General features: G+C 45.0%; 1 protein-coding gene across 3 annotated transcripts in view; it reads left to right on the forward strand.

Annotated features, from left to right (window-relative positions):
- Positions 1–16,858, forward strand: part of jph3b (junctophilin 3b) — a 58,317-nt gene that overhangs the window by 11,375 nt on the left and 30,084 nt on the right. For all 3 annotated transcript variants that reach the window (XM_045688139.1, XM_014124406.2, XM_014124408.2), the window contains exon 2: positions 13,661–14,462. In XM_045688139.1, the coding sequence (XP_045544095.1) occupies positions 13,661–14,462 (802 nt within the window). The remainder of the gene's footprint in view (positions 1–13,660; positions 14,463–16,858) is intronic.

Consider the following 16,858-nt stretch of genomic DNA (forward strand, 5'->3'; position numbering starts at 1 on the left):
TTGCCTTATTGAGCCATCCAACCCTATGCATTTCACTGACATGCCAGCCCACAGAGATCAATAAAGGCAAAGAGGACAGGGGAGTGTGTGTGCATGTGTGTGTGTGTGTGTGTGTGTGTGTGTGTGTGTGTGTGTGTGTGTGTGTGTGTGTGTGTGTGTGTGTGTGTGTGTGTGTGTGTGTGTGTGTGTGTGTGTGTGTGTGTGTGTGTGTGTGTGCGCGTGCTTGGGGTTAGGGGGTTTGGAAAAGGAGTGATACAAACAGAGATACTGAGATTGGTTGGAATCCTTATAGGGGCCTATATGTGCTGATTCCACACATAAGCAGCATATTATAGAATGCTTGGCACGTTGAATCACAGAGCAAGAGGAGCTGTTACATCAGAGGGTTTGCTCAGTCATTGGCAGCACGGAAAGGACAGAATATAGATTAGATAGGCTGTTACTGTACATAGATGGATCCCATAGCTCCGTCAATCCGGCAGTGTGTGTGTATGTGTGTGTAGTGTGTATGTGTGCGTGTAAGAGAGGAAGATACAGATAGAGAGAGAGAGATAAACAGAGAGAGGGACAGATAGAGAGATAGGCAATGAATTGTCCTAGATTTCAGCACCACACAGTTGGACCTAAGCTGTAATGGGAAATAGAGGAGAAATCCTGCTACATCTAAAATACCAGCTACTAAGGCAGTGTACAGAGGAAAAGTGCTGGATTGCACCTATTCACAGACAAAATAGACTCAGATTGTAGTTCACATTATGAAATCATGCTACTATCTCTAAAGAAAGGCCTGTAATGATTCAAAACTCTCAAAACATCATGTCATGTATCGCATCAGGCTGAAAATCTGTCACATAACCTCACATAATAGTATAGCACTGAACTGATTTACGGAATCCAGAGAGAGGGTCAATCTCAGAGTGAAGCATTATTGTTTTGGAACCTAACCTTTGACCCTAGCCAGTCAGGATCAGTTTACTACCGCTACAGTGCATTTGTAAAGTATTCAGACCCCTTGAGTTTTTCCACATTTTGTTACGTTACAGCCTTATTCTAAAATGGATTAAATACATGTCTTTCCTCATCAATCTATACACAATATCCCATAATGACAAAGCAAAAACAGGTTTTTAGAAATTTTTGCAAATAAAAAACAAAAATACCTTATTTACATAAGTATTGAGACCCTTCATTATGAGACTCGAAACTGAGCTCAGGTGTATCCTGTTTCCATTGATCATCCTTGAGATGTTTCTACAACTTGATTGGAGTTCACCTGTGGTAAATTCAATTGATTGGACATGATTTGGAAAGGCACACACCTGTCTATATAAGGTCCCACAGTTGACAGTGCATGACAGCAAAAACCAAAAGAAAATAGCTGTGCACTGACACTCCCCATCCAACCTGGCAGAGCTTGAGAGGATCTGCAGAGAAGAATGGGAGAAGCTCCCCAAATACATGTGTGCCGAGCTTGTAGCGTCATACCCAAGAAGACTCAAGGCTGTAATCGCTGCCAAAGGTGCTTCAACAAAGTACTGAGTAAAGGGTCTGAATACTTATGTAAATGTGATATTTCAGTTGTAGTATTTTTTGTACATTTTCAAAAATGTAAAAAACCTGTTTTTAGATTTGTCATTATGGGGTATTGTGTATGGAATAATTTTGTGTAAAAAGAAACAATTTAATCAATTTTCGAGGGTCTGAATACTTTCCGAATGCACTGTTTATAGGACTATTCTGAGACGTGATCTACCAGAAGGGTTGGCAGACAAGATGATAAACAGCTGCCATACTGGACGTCTCAGGGAAAATAACATTCCATTATTTTGTTGGTAAAATGTCCCATAAATAACGGTGCTGACAGGAAACGGGATGGACATGGTGATAGATGTTATGAGTGCTCTTCACTTACTTAGTACCTCTCCACAGTTTCACTCATACATATACTGAGTGTACAAAAGATTAAGGACTGCCCTTTCCATGTCATAGACTAACCAGGAGAATCCAGGTAAAAGCTATGATCCCTTATTGATGACACTTGTTAAATCCACTTCAATCAGTGTAGATGAAGGGGAGGATACAGGTTAAAGGTTTTTTAAGCCTTGAAACAATTGAGACATGGATTGTGTGTTTGCCATTCAGAGGGTGAATGGGCAAGACAAAATATTGAAGTGCCTTTGAACAGGGTACGGTAGTAGGTGCCAGGCACACCAGTTTGTGTCAAGAACTGTAACGGTGCTGGGTTTTTCACATTTCCTGTGTGTAACAAGAATGGTCCACCACTCAAAGGTCACCCAGCCAATTTGAGTCAACATGGGCCAGCATCCCTGTGGAACGCTTTCTACACCTTGTAGAGCCCATCCCAACGAATTGAGGCTGTTCGATGACAAAACATGTTCTTAATGTTTTGTACACTCAGTGTATATTGATGACTAGCATACAGTCTGGGATGGTGTTGTTAATGTTTTGTGCACTCAGTGTATGTTGATAACTAGCATACAGTCTGGGATGGTGTTGTTAATGTTTTGTGCACTCAGTGTATGTTGATAACTAGCATACAGTCTGGGATGGTGTTGTTAATGTTTTGTGCACTCAGTGTATGTTGATAACTAGCATACAGTCTGGGATGGTGTTGTTAATGTTTTGTGCACTCAGTGTATATTGATGACTAGCATACAGTCTGGGATGGTGTTGTTAATGTTTTGTACACTCAGTGTATGTTGATAACTAGCATACAGTCTGGGATGGTGTTGTTAATGTTTTGTGCACTCAGTGTATGTTGATAACTAGCATACAGTCTGGGATGGTGTTGTTAATGTTTTGTGCACTCAGTGTATGTTGATAACTAGCATACAGTCTGGGATGGTGTTGTTAATGTTTTGTGCACTCAGTGTATATTGATAACTAGCATACAGTCTGGGATGGTGTTGTTAATGTTTTGTGCACTCAGTGTATGTTGATAACTAGCATACAGTCTGGGATGGTGTTGTTAATGTTTTGTACACTCAGTGTATGTTGATGACTAGCATACAGTCTGGGATGGTGTTCTTAATGTTTTGTGCACTCAGTGTATGTTGATGACTAGCATACAGTCTGGGATGGGTTCTTAATGTTTTGTCCACTCAGTGTATATTGATGACTAGCATACAGTCTGGGATGTAGTATTATTACTCTATCTTTAGTATAGTAGTGTTGGTACTGGTAGTAGTAGTAGTGGTGGTACTGGTAGTAGTAGTGGTGGTGGTACTGGTAGTAGTAGTAGTGGTGGTACTGGTAGTAGTAGTAGTGGTGGTACTGGTAGTAGTAGTAGTAGTAGTGGTGGTACTGGTAGTAGTAGTAGTGGTGGTGGTACTGGTAGTAGTAGTAGTAGTGGTGGTACTGGTAGTAGTAGTAGTGGTGGTACTGGTAGTAGTAGTAGTGGTGGTACTGGTAGTAGTAGTAGTAGTAGTAGTAGTGGTGGTGGTACTGGTAGTAGTAGTAGTAGTGGTGGTACTGGTAGTAGTAGTAGTAGTAGTGGTGGTACTGGTAATAGTAGTAGTGGTGGTACTGGTAGTAGTAGTAGTGGTGGTACTGGTAGTAGTGGTGGTACTGGTAATAGTAGTATTGGTGTTAGTGGTAGTAGTAGTAGTGGTACTGGTAATAGTAGTAGTGGTGGTGGTACTGGTAGTAGTAGTATTGGTGGTACTGGTAGTAGTGGTGGTACTGGTAATAGTAGTAGTGGTGGTACTGGTAGTAGTAGTAGTAGTAGTAGTAGTAGTGGTGTTACTGGTAGTAGTAGTAGTAGTGGTGGTACTGGTAGTAGTAGTAGTGGTGGTACTGGTAGTAGTAGTAGTGGTGGTACTGGTGGTACTGGTAGTAGTGGTGGTACTGGTAGTAGTGGTAGTGTTGGTACTGGTAATAGTAGTAGTGGTGGTACTGGTAGTAGTAGCAGTGGTGGTACTGGTGGTAGTAGTAGTAGTGGTGGTACTGGTAGTAGTTGTGGTGTTGGTACTGGTAGTAGTGGTTGTACTGGTAGTAGTAGTAGTGATGGTACTGGTAGTGGTAGTACTGGTAATAGTAGTAGTGTTGGTACTGGTAGTAGTAGTAGTAGTGGTGGTACTGTTAATAGTAGTGGTGTTGGTACTGGTAGTAATAGTAGTGGTGGTACTGGTATTAGTAGTGGTGGTGGTACTGGTAGTAGTAGTGGTGGTACTGGTAGTAGTAGTAGTTGTGGTACTGGTAGTAGTAGTGGTGGTACTGGTAGTAGTAGTGGTACTGGTAGTAGTAGTGGTGTTGGTACTGGTAGTAGTAGTAGTAGTGGTGGTGGTACTGGTAGTGGTAGTACTGGTAGTAGTAGTAGTGCTGGTACTGGTAGTAGTAGTAGTGGTGGTACTGGTGGTAGTAGTAGTAGTGGTGGTACTGGTAGTAGTAGTACTGGTAGTAGTAGTAGTGGTGGTACTGGTAGTAGTAGTAGTGTTGGTACTGGTAGTAGTAGTAGTAGTGGTGGTACTGGTAGTAGTAGTAGTGGTGTTACTGGTAGTAGTAGTGGTACTGGTAGTAGTAGTGGTACTGGTAGTAGGAGTAGTGGTGGTACTGGTAGTAGTAGTAGTGGTGGTACTGGTATTAGTAGTAGTGTTGGTACTGGTAGAAGTAGTAGTAGTCGTGGTACTGGTAGTAATGGTGGTACTGGTAGTAGTGGTGGTACTGGTAGTAGTAGTAGTGGTGGTACTGGTAGTGGTAGTACTGGTAGTAGTGGTGGTACTGGTAGAAGTAGTAGTGTTGGTACTGGTAGTAGTAGTAGTAGTGGTGGTACTGGTAGTTGTGGTGGTACTGGTAGTTGTGGTGGTACTGGTAGTAGTAGTGGTGTTGGTACTGGTAGTAGTAGTGGTGGTGGTGGTACTGGTAGTAGTAGTAGTGTTGGTACTGGTAGTAGTAGTGGTACTGGTAGTAGGAGTAGTGGTGGTACTGGTAGTAGTAGTAGTGGTGGTACTGGTATTAGTAGTAGTGTTGGTACTGGTAGAAGTAGTAGTAGTGGTGGTACTGGTAGTAGTGGTGGTACTGGTAGTAGTAGTAGTGGTGGTACTGGTAGTGGTAGTACTGGTAGTAGTGGTGGTACTGGTAGAAGTAGTAGTGTTGGTACTGGTAGTAGTAGTAGTAGTGGTGGTACTGGTAGTTGTGGTGGTACTGGTAGTTGTGGTGGTACTGGTAGTAGTAGTGGTGTTGGTACTGGTAGTAGTAGTGGTGGTGGTGGTACTGGTAGTAGTAGTAGTGTTGGTACTGGTAGTAGTAGTGGTACTGGTAGTAGTGGTGGTACGTAGTAGTAGTAGTAGTGGTGGTACTGGTAGTAGTAGTAGTGGTGGTACTGGTAGTACTGGTGCTGCTGGTAGTAGTGTTGGTACTGGTAGTAGTAGTAGTGGTGGTACTGGTAGTAGTGGTGGTACTGGTAGTAGTAGTACTGGTGGTACTGGTAGTAGTGGTGCTGCTGGTAGTAGTGTTGGTACTGGTAGTAGTGGTGGTACTGTTAGTAGTCGTAGTGGTGGTACTGGTAGTACTAGTAATTGTGGTACTGGTAGTAGTGGTGGTACTGGTAGTAGTAGTGTTGGTACTGGTAGTAGTGGTGGTACTGGTAGTAGTAGTAGTAGTAGTAGTGGTACTGGTAGTAGAAGTGGTGTTGGTACTGGTAGTAGTAGTAGTGTTGGTTCTGGTAGTAGTGGTGGTAGTGGTGGTAGTAGTAGTAGTAGTAGTGTTGGTACTGGTAGTACTAGTAGTAGTGGTGGTACTGTTAGTAGTCGTAGTGGTTGTACTGGTAGTACTAGTAATGTGGTACTGGTAGTAGTAGTTGGTACTGGTAGTAGTAGTGTTGGTACTGGTAGTAGTGGTGGTACTGGTAGTAGTAGTAGTAGCAGTAGTGGTACTGTTAGTAGTAGTGGTGATGGTACTGGTAGTAGTAGTGGTGTTGGTACTGGTAGTAGTAGTAGTGTTGGTTCTGGTAGTAGTGGTGGTACTGGTAGTAGTAGTAGTAGTGTTGGTACTGGTGGTAGTGGTAGTGTTGGTACTGGTAGTAGTGGTGGTACTGGTAGTAGTAGTGTTGGTACTGGTAGTAGTGGTGGTACTGGTAGTAGTAGTACTAGTGGTGGTACTGTTAGTAGTAGTGGTGGTGGTACTGGTAGTAGTAGTGGTGGTGGTACTGGTAGTAGTAGTAGTGTTGGTACTGGTAGTAGTAGTAGTAGTGGTGGTACTGGTAGTAGTAGTAGTGGTGGTACTGGTAGTAGTAGTAGTAGTGTTGGTACTGGTAGTAGTAGTGGTGTTGGTACTGGTAGTAGTAGTAGTAGTAGTGTTGGCACTGGTAGTAGTGGTTGTACTGGTAGTAGTAGTGGTGTTGGTACTAGTCATAGTAGTGGTGGTGGTACTGGTAGTAGTAGTGGTGGTGGTACTGGTAGTTGTAGTAGTGGTGGTACTGGTAGTAGTAGCAGTAGTGTTGGTACTGGTAGTAGTGGTGGTACTGGTAGTATTAGTAGTGGTGTTACTGGTAGTAGTAGTGGTACTGGTAGTAGTAGTAGTGGTGGTACTGGTAGTAGTAGTGGTGGTGGTACTGGTAGTAGTGGTGGTACTGGTAGTAGTAGTGGTGTTCGTACCGGTAGTAGTAGTGGTGGTGGTACTGGTAGTAGTGGTGGTACTGGTAGTAGTAGTGGTGTTCGTACCGGTAGTAGTAGTAGTGTTGGTACTGGTAGTAGTAGTAGTAGTGGTGGTACTGGTAGTAGTGGTGGTATTGGTAGTAGTAGTGGTGTTGGTACTGGTAGTAGTAGTGGTGGTGGTACTGGTAGTAGTAGTGGTGGTACTGGTAGTAGTAGTGGTGGTGGTACTGGTAGTAGTAGTTGTGTTGGTACTGGTAGTAGTAGTAGTAGTGGTGGTACTTGTAGTAGTGTTGGTACTGGTAGTAGTAGTAGTGGTGGTACAGGTAATAGTGGTGGTACTGGTAGTAGTAGTAGTGGTGGTACTGGTAGTAGTGGTGGTACTGTTGGTAGTGTTGGTACTGGTAGTAGTAGTAGTGGTGGTACTGGTCGTAGTGGTGGTACTGGTAGTAGTAGCAGTGGTGTTGGTACTGGTAGTACTAGTAGTAGTGGTGGTACTGTTTGTAGTAGTAGTGGTGGTACTGGTAGTACTAGTAATGGTGCTACTGGTAGTAGTGGTTGTACTGGTAGTAGTAGTGTTGGTACTGGTAGTAGTGGTGGTACTAGTAGTAGTAGTGGTGGTACTGGTAGTAGTAGTGGTGTTGATACTGGTAGTAGTAGTGGTGGTGGTACTCGTAGTAGTGGTGCTACTGGTAGTAGTGGTGGTACTGGTAGGAGTAGTAGTAGTGTTTGTACTGGTGTTAGTAGTAGTAGTAGTGGTGGTACTGGTGGTAGTAGTGGTGGTGGTACTGGTAGTAGTAGTGGTGGTGGTACTGGTAGTAGTAGTAGTTAGTGTTTGTACTGGTAGTAGTGGTATTAGTGGTGGTACTGGTAGTAGTAGTTGTGTTGGTAGTATTAGTAGTAGTGGTGGTACTGGTAGTAGTGGTGGTACTGGTAGTAGTAGTGGTGTTGGTACCGGTAGTGGTAGTAGCAGTGGTGGTACTGGTAGTAGTAGTAGTGTTGGTACTGGTAGTAGTGGTGGTACTCGTAGTAGTAGTGGTGTTGGTACCGGTAGTGGTAGTAGTAGTGGTGGTACTGGTAGTAGTAGTAGTGTTGGTACTGGTAGTAGTAGTAGTAGTGGTGGTACTGGTAGTAGTGGTGGTATTGGTAGTAGTAGTGGTGTTGGTACTGGTAGTGGAGTTGGTACTAGTAGTAGTAGTGGTGGTGGTGGTACTGGTATTAGTGGTGGTACTGGTATTAGTAGTTGTGTTGGTACTGGTGGTAGTAGTAGTAGTGGTGGTACTTGTAGTGTTGGTACTGGTAGTAGTAGTAGTAGTGGTGGTACAGTTAGTAGTAGTAGTGGTGGTACTGGTAGTAGTGGTGGTGCTGGTAGTAGTGTTGGTACTGGTAGTAGTAGTGGTACTGGTAGTAGTAGTAGTGGTGGTACTGGTAGTAGTGGTGGTACTGGTAGTAGTAGTGGTGTTGGTACCGGTAGTAGTAGTAGTGGTGGTACTGGTAGGTGTAGTAGTGTTGGTACTGGTAGTAGTAGTAGTAGTAGTGGTGGTACTGGTAGTAGTGGTGGTATTGGTAGTAGTAGTGGTGTTGGTACTGGTAGTAGTAGTGGTGGTGGTACTGGTAGTAGTAGTGGTGGTACTGGTAGTAGTAGTGGTGGTGGTACTGGTAGTAGTAGTTGTGTTGGTACTGGTAGTAGTAGTAGTAGTGGTGGTACTTGTAGTAGTGGTGGTACTGGTAATAGTAGTGGTGTTGGTACTGGTAGTAGTAGTAGTGGTGGTACTGGTAATAGTGGTGGTACTGGTAGTAGTAGTAGTGGTGGTACTGGTAGTAGTGGTGGTACTGTTGGTAGTGTTGGTACTGGTAGTAGTAGTAGTGGTGGTACTGGTCGTAGTGGTGGTACTGGTAGTAGTAGCAGTGGTGTTGGTACTGGTAGTACTAGTAGTAGTGGTGGTACTGTTTGTAGTAGTAGTGGTGGTACTGGTAGTACTAGTAATGGTGGTACTGGTAGTAGTGGTTGTACTGGTAGTAGTAGTGTTGGTACTGGTAATAGTAGTGGTGTTGGTACTGGTAGTAGTAGTAGTGGTGGTACTGGTAATAGTGGTGGTACTGGTAGTAGTAGTAGTGGTGGTACTGGTAGTAGTGGTGGTACTGTTGGTAGTGTTGGTACTGGTAGTAGTAGTAGTGGTGGTACTGGTCGTAGTGGTGGTACTGGTAGTAGTAGCAGTGGTGTTGGTACTGGTAGTACTAGTAGTAGTGGTGGTACTGTTTGTAGTAGTAGTGGTGGTACTGGTAGTACTAGTAATGGTGGTACTGGTAGTAGTGGTTGTACTGGTAGTAGTAGTGTTGGTACTGGTAGTAGTGGTGGTACTAGTAGTAGTAGTGGTGGTACTGGTGGTAGTAGTAGTGGTGTTGATACTGGTAGTAGTAGTGGTGGTACTCGTAGTAGTGGTGGTACTGGTAGTAGTGGTGGTACTGGTAGGAGTAGTAGTAGTGGTACTGGTAATAGTGGTGGTACTGGTAGTAGTAGTGGTGGTACTGGTAGTAGTGGTGGTACTGTTGGTAGTGTTGGTACTGGTAGTAGTAGTAGTGGTGGTACTGGTCGTAGTGGTGGTACTGGTAGTAGTAGTTGTGTTGGTACTGGTAGTAGTAGTAGTAGTGGTGGTACTTGTAGTAGTGGTGGTACTGGTAATAGTAGTGGTGTTGGTACTGGTAGTAGTAGTAGTGGTGGTACTGGTAATAGTGGTGGTACTGGTAGTAGTAGTAGTGGTGGTACTGGTAGTAGTGGTGGTACTGTTGGTAGTGTTGGTACTGGTAGTACTGGTCGTAGTGGTGGTACTGGTAGTAGTAGCAGTGGTGTTGGTACTGGTAGTACTAGTAGTAGTGGTGGTACTGTTTGTAGTAGTAGTGGTGGTACTGGTAGTACTAGTAATGGTGGTACTGGTAGTAGTGGTTGTACTGGTAGTAGTAGTGTTGGTACTGGTAATAGTAGTGGTGTTGGTACTGGTAGTAGTAGTAGTGGTGGTACTGGTAATAGTGGTGGTACTGGTAGTAGTAGTGGTGGTACTGGTAGTAGTGGTGGTACTGTTGGTAGTGTTGGTACTGGTAGTAGTAGTAGTGGTGGTACTGGTCGTAGTGGTGGTACTGGTAGTAGTAGCAGTGGTGTTGGTACTGTTAGTACTAGTAGTAGTGGTGGTACTGTTTGTAGTAGTAGTGGTGGTACTGGTAGTACTAGTAATGGTGGTACTGGTAGTAGTGGTTGTACTGGTAGTAGTAGTGTTGGTACTGGTAATAGTAGTGGTGTTGGTACTGGTAGTAGTAGTAGTGGTGGTACTGGTAATAGTGGTGGTACTGGTAGTAGTAGTGGTGGTACTGGTAGTAGTGGTGGTACTGTTGGTAGTGTTGGTACTGGTAGTAGTAGTAGTGGTGGTACTGGTCGTAGTGGTGGTACTGGTAGTAGTAGCAGTGGTGTTGGTACTGGTAGTACTAGTAGTAGTGGTGGTACTGTTTGTAGTAGTAGTGGTGGTACTGGTAGTACTAGTAATGGTGGTACTGGTAGTAGTGGTTGTACTGGTAGTAGTAGTGTTGATACTGGTAGTAGTGGTGGTACTAGTAGTAGTAGTGGTGGTACTGGTGGTAGTAGTAGTGGTGTTGATACTGGTAGTAGTAGTGGTGGTACTCGTAGTAGTGGTGGTACTGGAAGTAGTGGTGGTACTGGTAGGAGTAGTAGTAGTGTTTGTACTGGTGTTAGTAGTAGTAGTAGTGGTGGTACTGGTAGTAGTAGTGGTGGTGGTACTGGTAGTAGTAGTGGTGGTGGTACTGGTAGTAGTAGTAATAGTGTTTGTACTGGTAGTAGTAGTAGTAGTAGTGTTGGTACTGGTAGTAGTGGTGGTACTGGTAGTAGTATTAGTAGTGGTGGATCTGGTAGTAGTGGTAGTAGTGTTGGTACTGGTAGTAGTAGTGGTGTTGGTACTGGTAGTAGTAGTAGTAGTGTTGGTACTGGTAGTAGTGGTGGTGCTGGTAGTAGTAGTAGTAGTGTTGGCACTGGTAGTAGTGGTTGTACTGGTAGTAGTAGTGGTGTTGGTACTGGTAGTAGTAGTGGTGGTGGTACTGGTAGTAGTAGTGGTGGTGGTACTGGTAGTAGTAGTGGTGTTGTTACTGGTAGTAGTAGTGTTGGTACTGGTAGTAGTGGTGGTACTGGTAGTTGTAGTAGTAGTGTTGGCACTGGTAGTAGTGGTTGTACTGGTAGTAGCAGTGGTGTTGGTACTGGTAGTAGTAGTGGTGGTGGTACTGGTAGTAGTAGTGGTGTTGGTACTGGTAGTAGTAGTGGTGGTGGTACTGGACGTAGTAGTAGTGTTGGTACTGGTTGTAGTAGTAGTAGTGTTGGTACTGGTAGTAGGAGTAGTGGTGGTACTGGAAGTAGTAGTAGTAGTGGTGGTGGTACTGGAATTGGTAGTAGTAGTAGTGGTGGTACTGGTAGTAGTAGTGGTACTGGTAGTGGTAGTAGTAGTGGTGTTGGTACTGGTAGTTGTAGTGGTGTTGGTACTGGTAGTAGTGGTAGTAGTGTTGGAACTGATAGTAGTGGTGGTACTGGTAGTAGTAGTAGTAGTAGTGTTTGCACTGGTAGTAGTGGTTGTACTGGTAGTAGTAGTGGTGTTGGTACTGGTAGTAGTAGTGGTGGTGGCACTGGTAGTAGTAGTAGTGTTGGTACTGGTAGTAGTAGTAGTAGTGTTGGTACTGGTAGTAGTGGTGGTACTGGTAGTAGTAGTAGTGGTGGTACTGGTAGTAGTAGTTGTACTGGTAGTAGTAGTAGTAGTAGTAGTGTTGGTACTGGTAGTAGTGTTGGTAGTGGTAGTAGTAGCGGTGTTGGCACTTGTTGTAATATTGGTGTTGGTACTGGTAGTAGTGTTGGTACTGGTAGTAGTGGTGGTTCTGGTAGTAGTAGTAGTGTTGGTGCTGGTAGTAGTGGTTGTACTGGTAGTAGTAGCGGTGTAGGTACTTGTAGTTGTAGTAGTGTTGGTACTGGTAGTAATGGTGGTACTGGTAGTAGTAGTAGTAGTGTTGGTACAGGTGGTAGTGATAGTGTTGGTACTGGTAGTAGTGGTGGTACTGGTAGTAGTGTTGGTAGTAGTAGTAGTAGTAGTGGTGGTACTGGTATTAGTAGTAGTGGTGTTACTGGTAGTAGTGTTGGTACTGGTAGTAGTGGTGTTGGTACTGGTAGTAGTAGTAGTGTTGGTACTGGTAGTAGTAGTAGTGGTGGTTCTGTTAGTAGTAGTAGTGTTGGTACTGGTAGTAGTGGTGGTACTGTTAGTAGTAGTAGTGTTGGTACTGGTAGTTGTAGTAGGGGTGTTGGTACTGGGAGTAGTAGTGGTGTTGGTACTGGTAGGAGTAGTAGTGGTGGTACTGGTAGTAGTAGTGGTGGTGGTACTAGTAGTAGTGGTACTGGTAGTAGTATTAGTGGTGGTACTGGTAGTAGTAGTAGTACTGGTAGTAGTAGTGGTGTTGGTACTGGTAGTAGTAGTGGTACTGGTAGTAGTGGTAGTGTTGGTACTTGTAGTAGTATTAGTGGTGGTACTGGTAGTAGTAGTGGTACTGGTAGTAGTAGTGGTACTGGTAGTAGTACTGGTAGTAGTAGTGGTGGTACAGGGAGTTGTAGTGGTGTTGGTACTGGTAGTAGTAGTGGTACTGGTAGTCGTAGTGGTGTTGGTACTGGTAGTTGTAGTAGTACTGGTTGTAGTAGTAGTGGTGGTACTGGTAGTAGTAGTAGTACTGGTAGTAGTAGTGGTGTTACTGGTAGTAGTAGTGGTGGTACTGGTGGTACGTTTGGTTGTTGTTAATATGGTAGTTTTGGTTAGAGTATTGGGCCAGTAACCGAAAGGTAAAAATGTGTCGTTCTCCCCCTGAACAAGGCAGTTAACCCACTGGTCCCCGGTAGGCTGTCATTGTAAATAATAATTTGTTCTTATCTGACTTACCTAGTTAAATAAAAAATACAGGATGTTTTAATCCTTAGTTGAAGCACTCATTGTCTCAGGTAAGATGCAGACAATGCTGGGCAGCGAGTATTACTGTAGTTCCATCAGCTGAGTCTCGACAGAGGGATTTACACATGGTAGACTCTTTGTTGAGATATGAAACGAGTCCTCACTCTCTCTCTCTCTCTCTCTCTCTCTCTCTCTCTCTCTCTCTCGCTCGCTCAATGGCTGAAGCACATTAAAAGCATGTCATCACATTTTTCCCCAAATATGACTTTCAGGAACGTGTGGGGAAAAACATTTAATGGTGTTGCATTAATGAAAGTGAACAGTAAGTGAATTTGTCCCAATACTTTTGGTCCCCTAAAACGAGTGGGACTATGTACAAAAAGTACTATAATTTCTAAACAGTTCACCCGATATGGATGAAAATACCCTCAAATTTAAGCTGACAGTCAGCATTTCAAAATATAGAGTGTACAGAGCCAAAACAACAACAGAAATTGTCACTGTCCCAATACTTTTGGAGCTCACTGTATGTGCAGTGTTCAGAGAAAGTGAAGGAAGAGCTTTGACTTGGGTGCTAAAAAGATTGGAGAAGAAAAGGATTGATTGGTTTGTTCTATAAACAGGGAATGAAAGGGAGAGCAGACATAGAGGGAGCTTTTGGTATTGTTCTATAACGCATTAAGTGAGTGGACGGTTGTCATGTAGTGTATTTTGTTGTCTGCTAGCAATGATACCATTCCCTTTTGAAGAACCTAAAGAGTGGGTATGAGTCTAAGGGGATAATATCATTGCTCTCTGCCCAGGAGTTCAGCCCTACAGCTGACCTGTTACTGGTGGTCTGGTGTCTCAATGTTAACAATGTGATACAACAAGTTCTCACTGTGAGGGTGAACAAACATCATATCTCGCAGGTCCTTTGTGCAGTATGTTCATGACCCCCAGACACCTTAGGCCAATATCGCCCTCACTAGTGTTGTGGTTGTCCTTGAAATATATGAAAATCAATTATTTATTGATATGCTGTTATATCATAGTGGCATGCATTGTAACATTTGTCTCTGTGTCTTTCTGCAGGTACGTACCAAGGCCAGTGGGTGGGGGGGATGCGGCATGGATACGGCATGCGGCAGAGTGTGCCATACGGCATGGCAGCCGTCATCCGCTCTCCGCTGCGTACCTCCATAAACTCCTTGCGCTCGGAGCACAGTAACGGGACGGCTCTGCTCGCGGACCGGGCCGGCGTGGGGAGTGTGGGTGGGACAGGCTCCACCGGCAGTCCGGCAGTGTCGCGGGGGGGCTTCGTGCTCACTGCACACAGCGAGGCAGAGCTGCTGAAGGGCAAGAAAAAGGGTCTGTTCCGAGGTCGCTCCATCCTCAGCGGACTTAAACTGAGGAAGTCCGAGTCCAAGAGCTCCCTGGCCAGCCAGCGCTCCAAGCAGAGCTCGTTCCGCAGCGAGGCAGGCATGAGCACAGTCAGCTCGGTCAACTCTGACATCAACTCCACCATCAGCCTGGGAGAGGGCGAAGCCGAGCTGGCCGTTGTCGAGGACGACGTGGACGCCACGGCAACAGAGACCTACTGCGGCGAGTGGAAGAACGACAAGCGCACGGGATGTGGGGTGAGCCGGCGCTCGGACGGCCTGCACTATGAGGGTGAGTGGGTGGGAAACAAGCGGCACGGGTACGGCTGCACCACCTTCCCTGACGGGACCAAGGAGGAGGGCAAGTACAAGCAGAACGTCCTGGTGAGCGGCAAAAGGAAGAACCTGATCCCCCTCCGAGCCAGTAAGATCAGAGAGAAGGTGGACCGGGCTGTGGATGCGGCCGAAAAGGCTGCGGACATCGCCAATCAGAAGGCTGAGATCGCCATGTCCAGGTAAGACCCTGCAGCAGGTCCATGTATAGGCCTTAAGCCTAATTTACACCTTCCACTTCCACGCTGTCCTCTAGGTCAACTCAAATTAAATGATCCAATTCGTACGTCCAGTCCCTAAATCTCTGCGTCCACAGAACACTTTTCAAGGGAGTTGCCCTGATGAGGATTTGGACAACTGTGTGGAAAGGGGCGGACTTAAGTGGAAGGTGTAAATGAGGCCTCACTAGTAGATCTTACTAGCAGCAGGTCCATGTGTAGGCCTTACTACAGTAGTCTGTGTTTAAGTTTCAAGTTTTATTTGTCACATGCACAAGTACAGTGAAATGTTTAACTTACAAGCCCTTCCCAACAGTGCAGTACTCAATATCAAGATAGTATAGCAACACAAAAAGAAATAGGAAATAAGAGAGGAAGAACCACATTTACAATGTGCAGGGATACTGGAGTAGCTGAGGTAGATACAGGTAACTGCCAAAATAATGAAAATACTTGAGTAAATGAGGGATAAAAAGTTTATTGAAATGAGATGCTTCCACACAGGTGTGGTTCCTGAGTTAATTAAGCATCATGCTTAGGATCATGTATGAAAATGCTGGGAAGGCCATTATTTTGGTCATTATTCTGCTACCATGACAATGCCACCAATTACAGGCTCGAGTGGACACTGAGTGGTTTGATGAGGATGACAATTATTTAAACCATATGCCATGGCCGTCTCAGTCACCAGATCTCAACCCAATTGAACACTTATGCGAGATTCTGAAATGGCGCCTGAAACAGCGCTTTCCCCCGCCATCAACAAAACACAAAATGATGGAATTTCTCGTGGAAGAATGGTTTTGCATCCCTCCGATAGAGTTCCAGACACACTGTTCTGTCTCGTGGTGGCCCAACACCCTAAGACACTTTACATAGTTTTCTTTAATTGGGAAGTTACCTGTATGTACATGTAGGCAGGGATTAGGAGAAAGTGACTAGTAGCTGGAGAAATAATAATTATAGTGAACAATATGGCAGGAGGATAAGCAGTGGGTGGGTGGGTGTGTGGTGCTGAATGTGTGTGTGTGAGTGTATGTGTGTGGGTGTTAGTGTGAGTATGTGAGTCTGCAACAGTGTCAGTGCAGGTGTGTGTGAGTGGGTAGCTATCGTCTATCTGTTTAAAAGTCCCATTGCTTGGGGTTAGAAGCTGTCTCAGAGCCTGTTGGTCCGAGACCTGATACTCTGGTACCGCCTGCCGGACGGAAGCAGAGAGAACAGTCTATGGCAGGGGTGGCTGGAGTCTTTTTTTCTGGCCTTCCTCAGACACAGCCTGGTGTGTATGTCCTGAATGGCTGGAAGCTTGCCCCCAGTGATGTGCTGAGCCGTCCGCACCCCCCTCTGTAGGGCCTTGCGTACCAGGGCGTTGCAGTTGCCATACCAGGCAGTGATGTAGCCAGTCAAGATGCTCTCAATGGGGCTCCCCCCCCCCCCCCCCCGTGTTGTCCACGATCAGTTCCTTGGTCTTGCTGACGTTGAGGTGGAGATGTAGTCCTGGCACCACACCAGGCCTACTACCGTTGTGTCGTCATCAAACGTGATGATGGAGTTGGAGCCGTGCATGGCCATGCGGTCGTGGGTGACCAGGGAGTACAGGACAGGACTAAGTACACACCCCTGGGGGGCCCCGTGTCGAGGGTCAGCGTGGCGGATGTGTTGTTGCCTACCCAGCTGCAGTGGGAGGTGTTCAGTCCCAGGATCCTGAGATTGGTGACGAGCTTGGAGAGGACTATGGTGCGTGTTAAATGCTGAGCTGTAGTCAATTAACAGCATTCTCACATACACACAGCATACACACAGCATTCTCAGGAGGCTGGTAGAGGGTCAGCTTTGGGTTAAGCTGGATGGATGGAGAGCTTATAGTATCTCCAAATAGCATTTACTAGGGCTTAGTTTGTGGATGTATCCCCTACTGGATGAAAACTGGCTTTCACTTTCTGATTAGACTGACGAAATACACGGAACAAAAATATAAACACAACATGTAAAGTGTTGCTCCCATGTTGCATGAGCTTAAATAAAAGATCCCAAAAATGTTCCAAGTGCACAAAAAGCTTATTTCTCTCAAATTTTGTGCACAAATTTGTTTACATCCCTGTTAGTGAGCATTTCTCCTTTGCCAAGATAATCCATCCACCTGACAGCTGTGGTATATCCAGAAGCTGAATAAACAGCATGATCATTACACAGGTGCACCTTGTTTTGATGGAGCATGCAAAAGGCAAGATGACTGCAGGAATGTTCTCCAGACCTGTTGCTAGAGAATTAAATGTTAATTTCTCAACCATAAGCCAACGTTGTTTTAGAGAATTTGGCAGTATGTCCAAACGGCCTCACAACCTCAGACGATATGTATGTCA

Source organism: Salmo salar, chromosome ssa10 (assembly GCF_905237065.1).
Source record: "Salmo salar chromosome ssa10, Ssal_v3.1, whole genome shotgun sequence".
Lineage (NCBI taxonomy): Eukaryota > Metazoa > Chordata > Actinopteri > Salmoniformes > Salmonidae > Salmo > Salmo salar.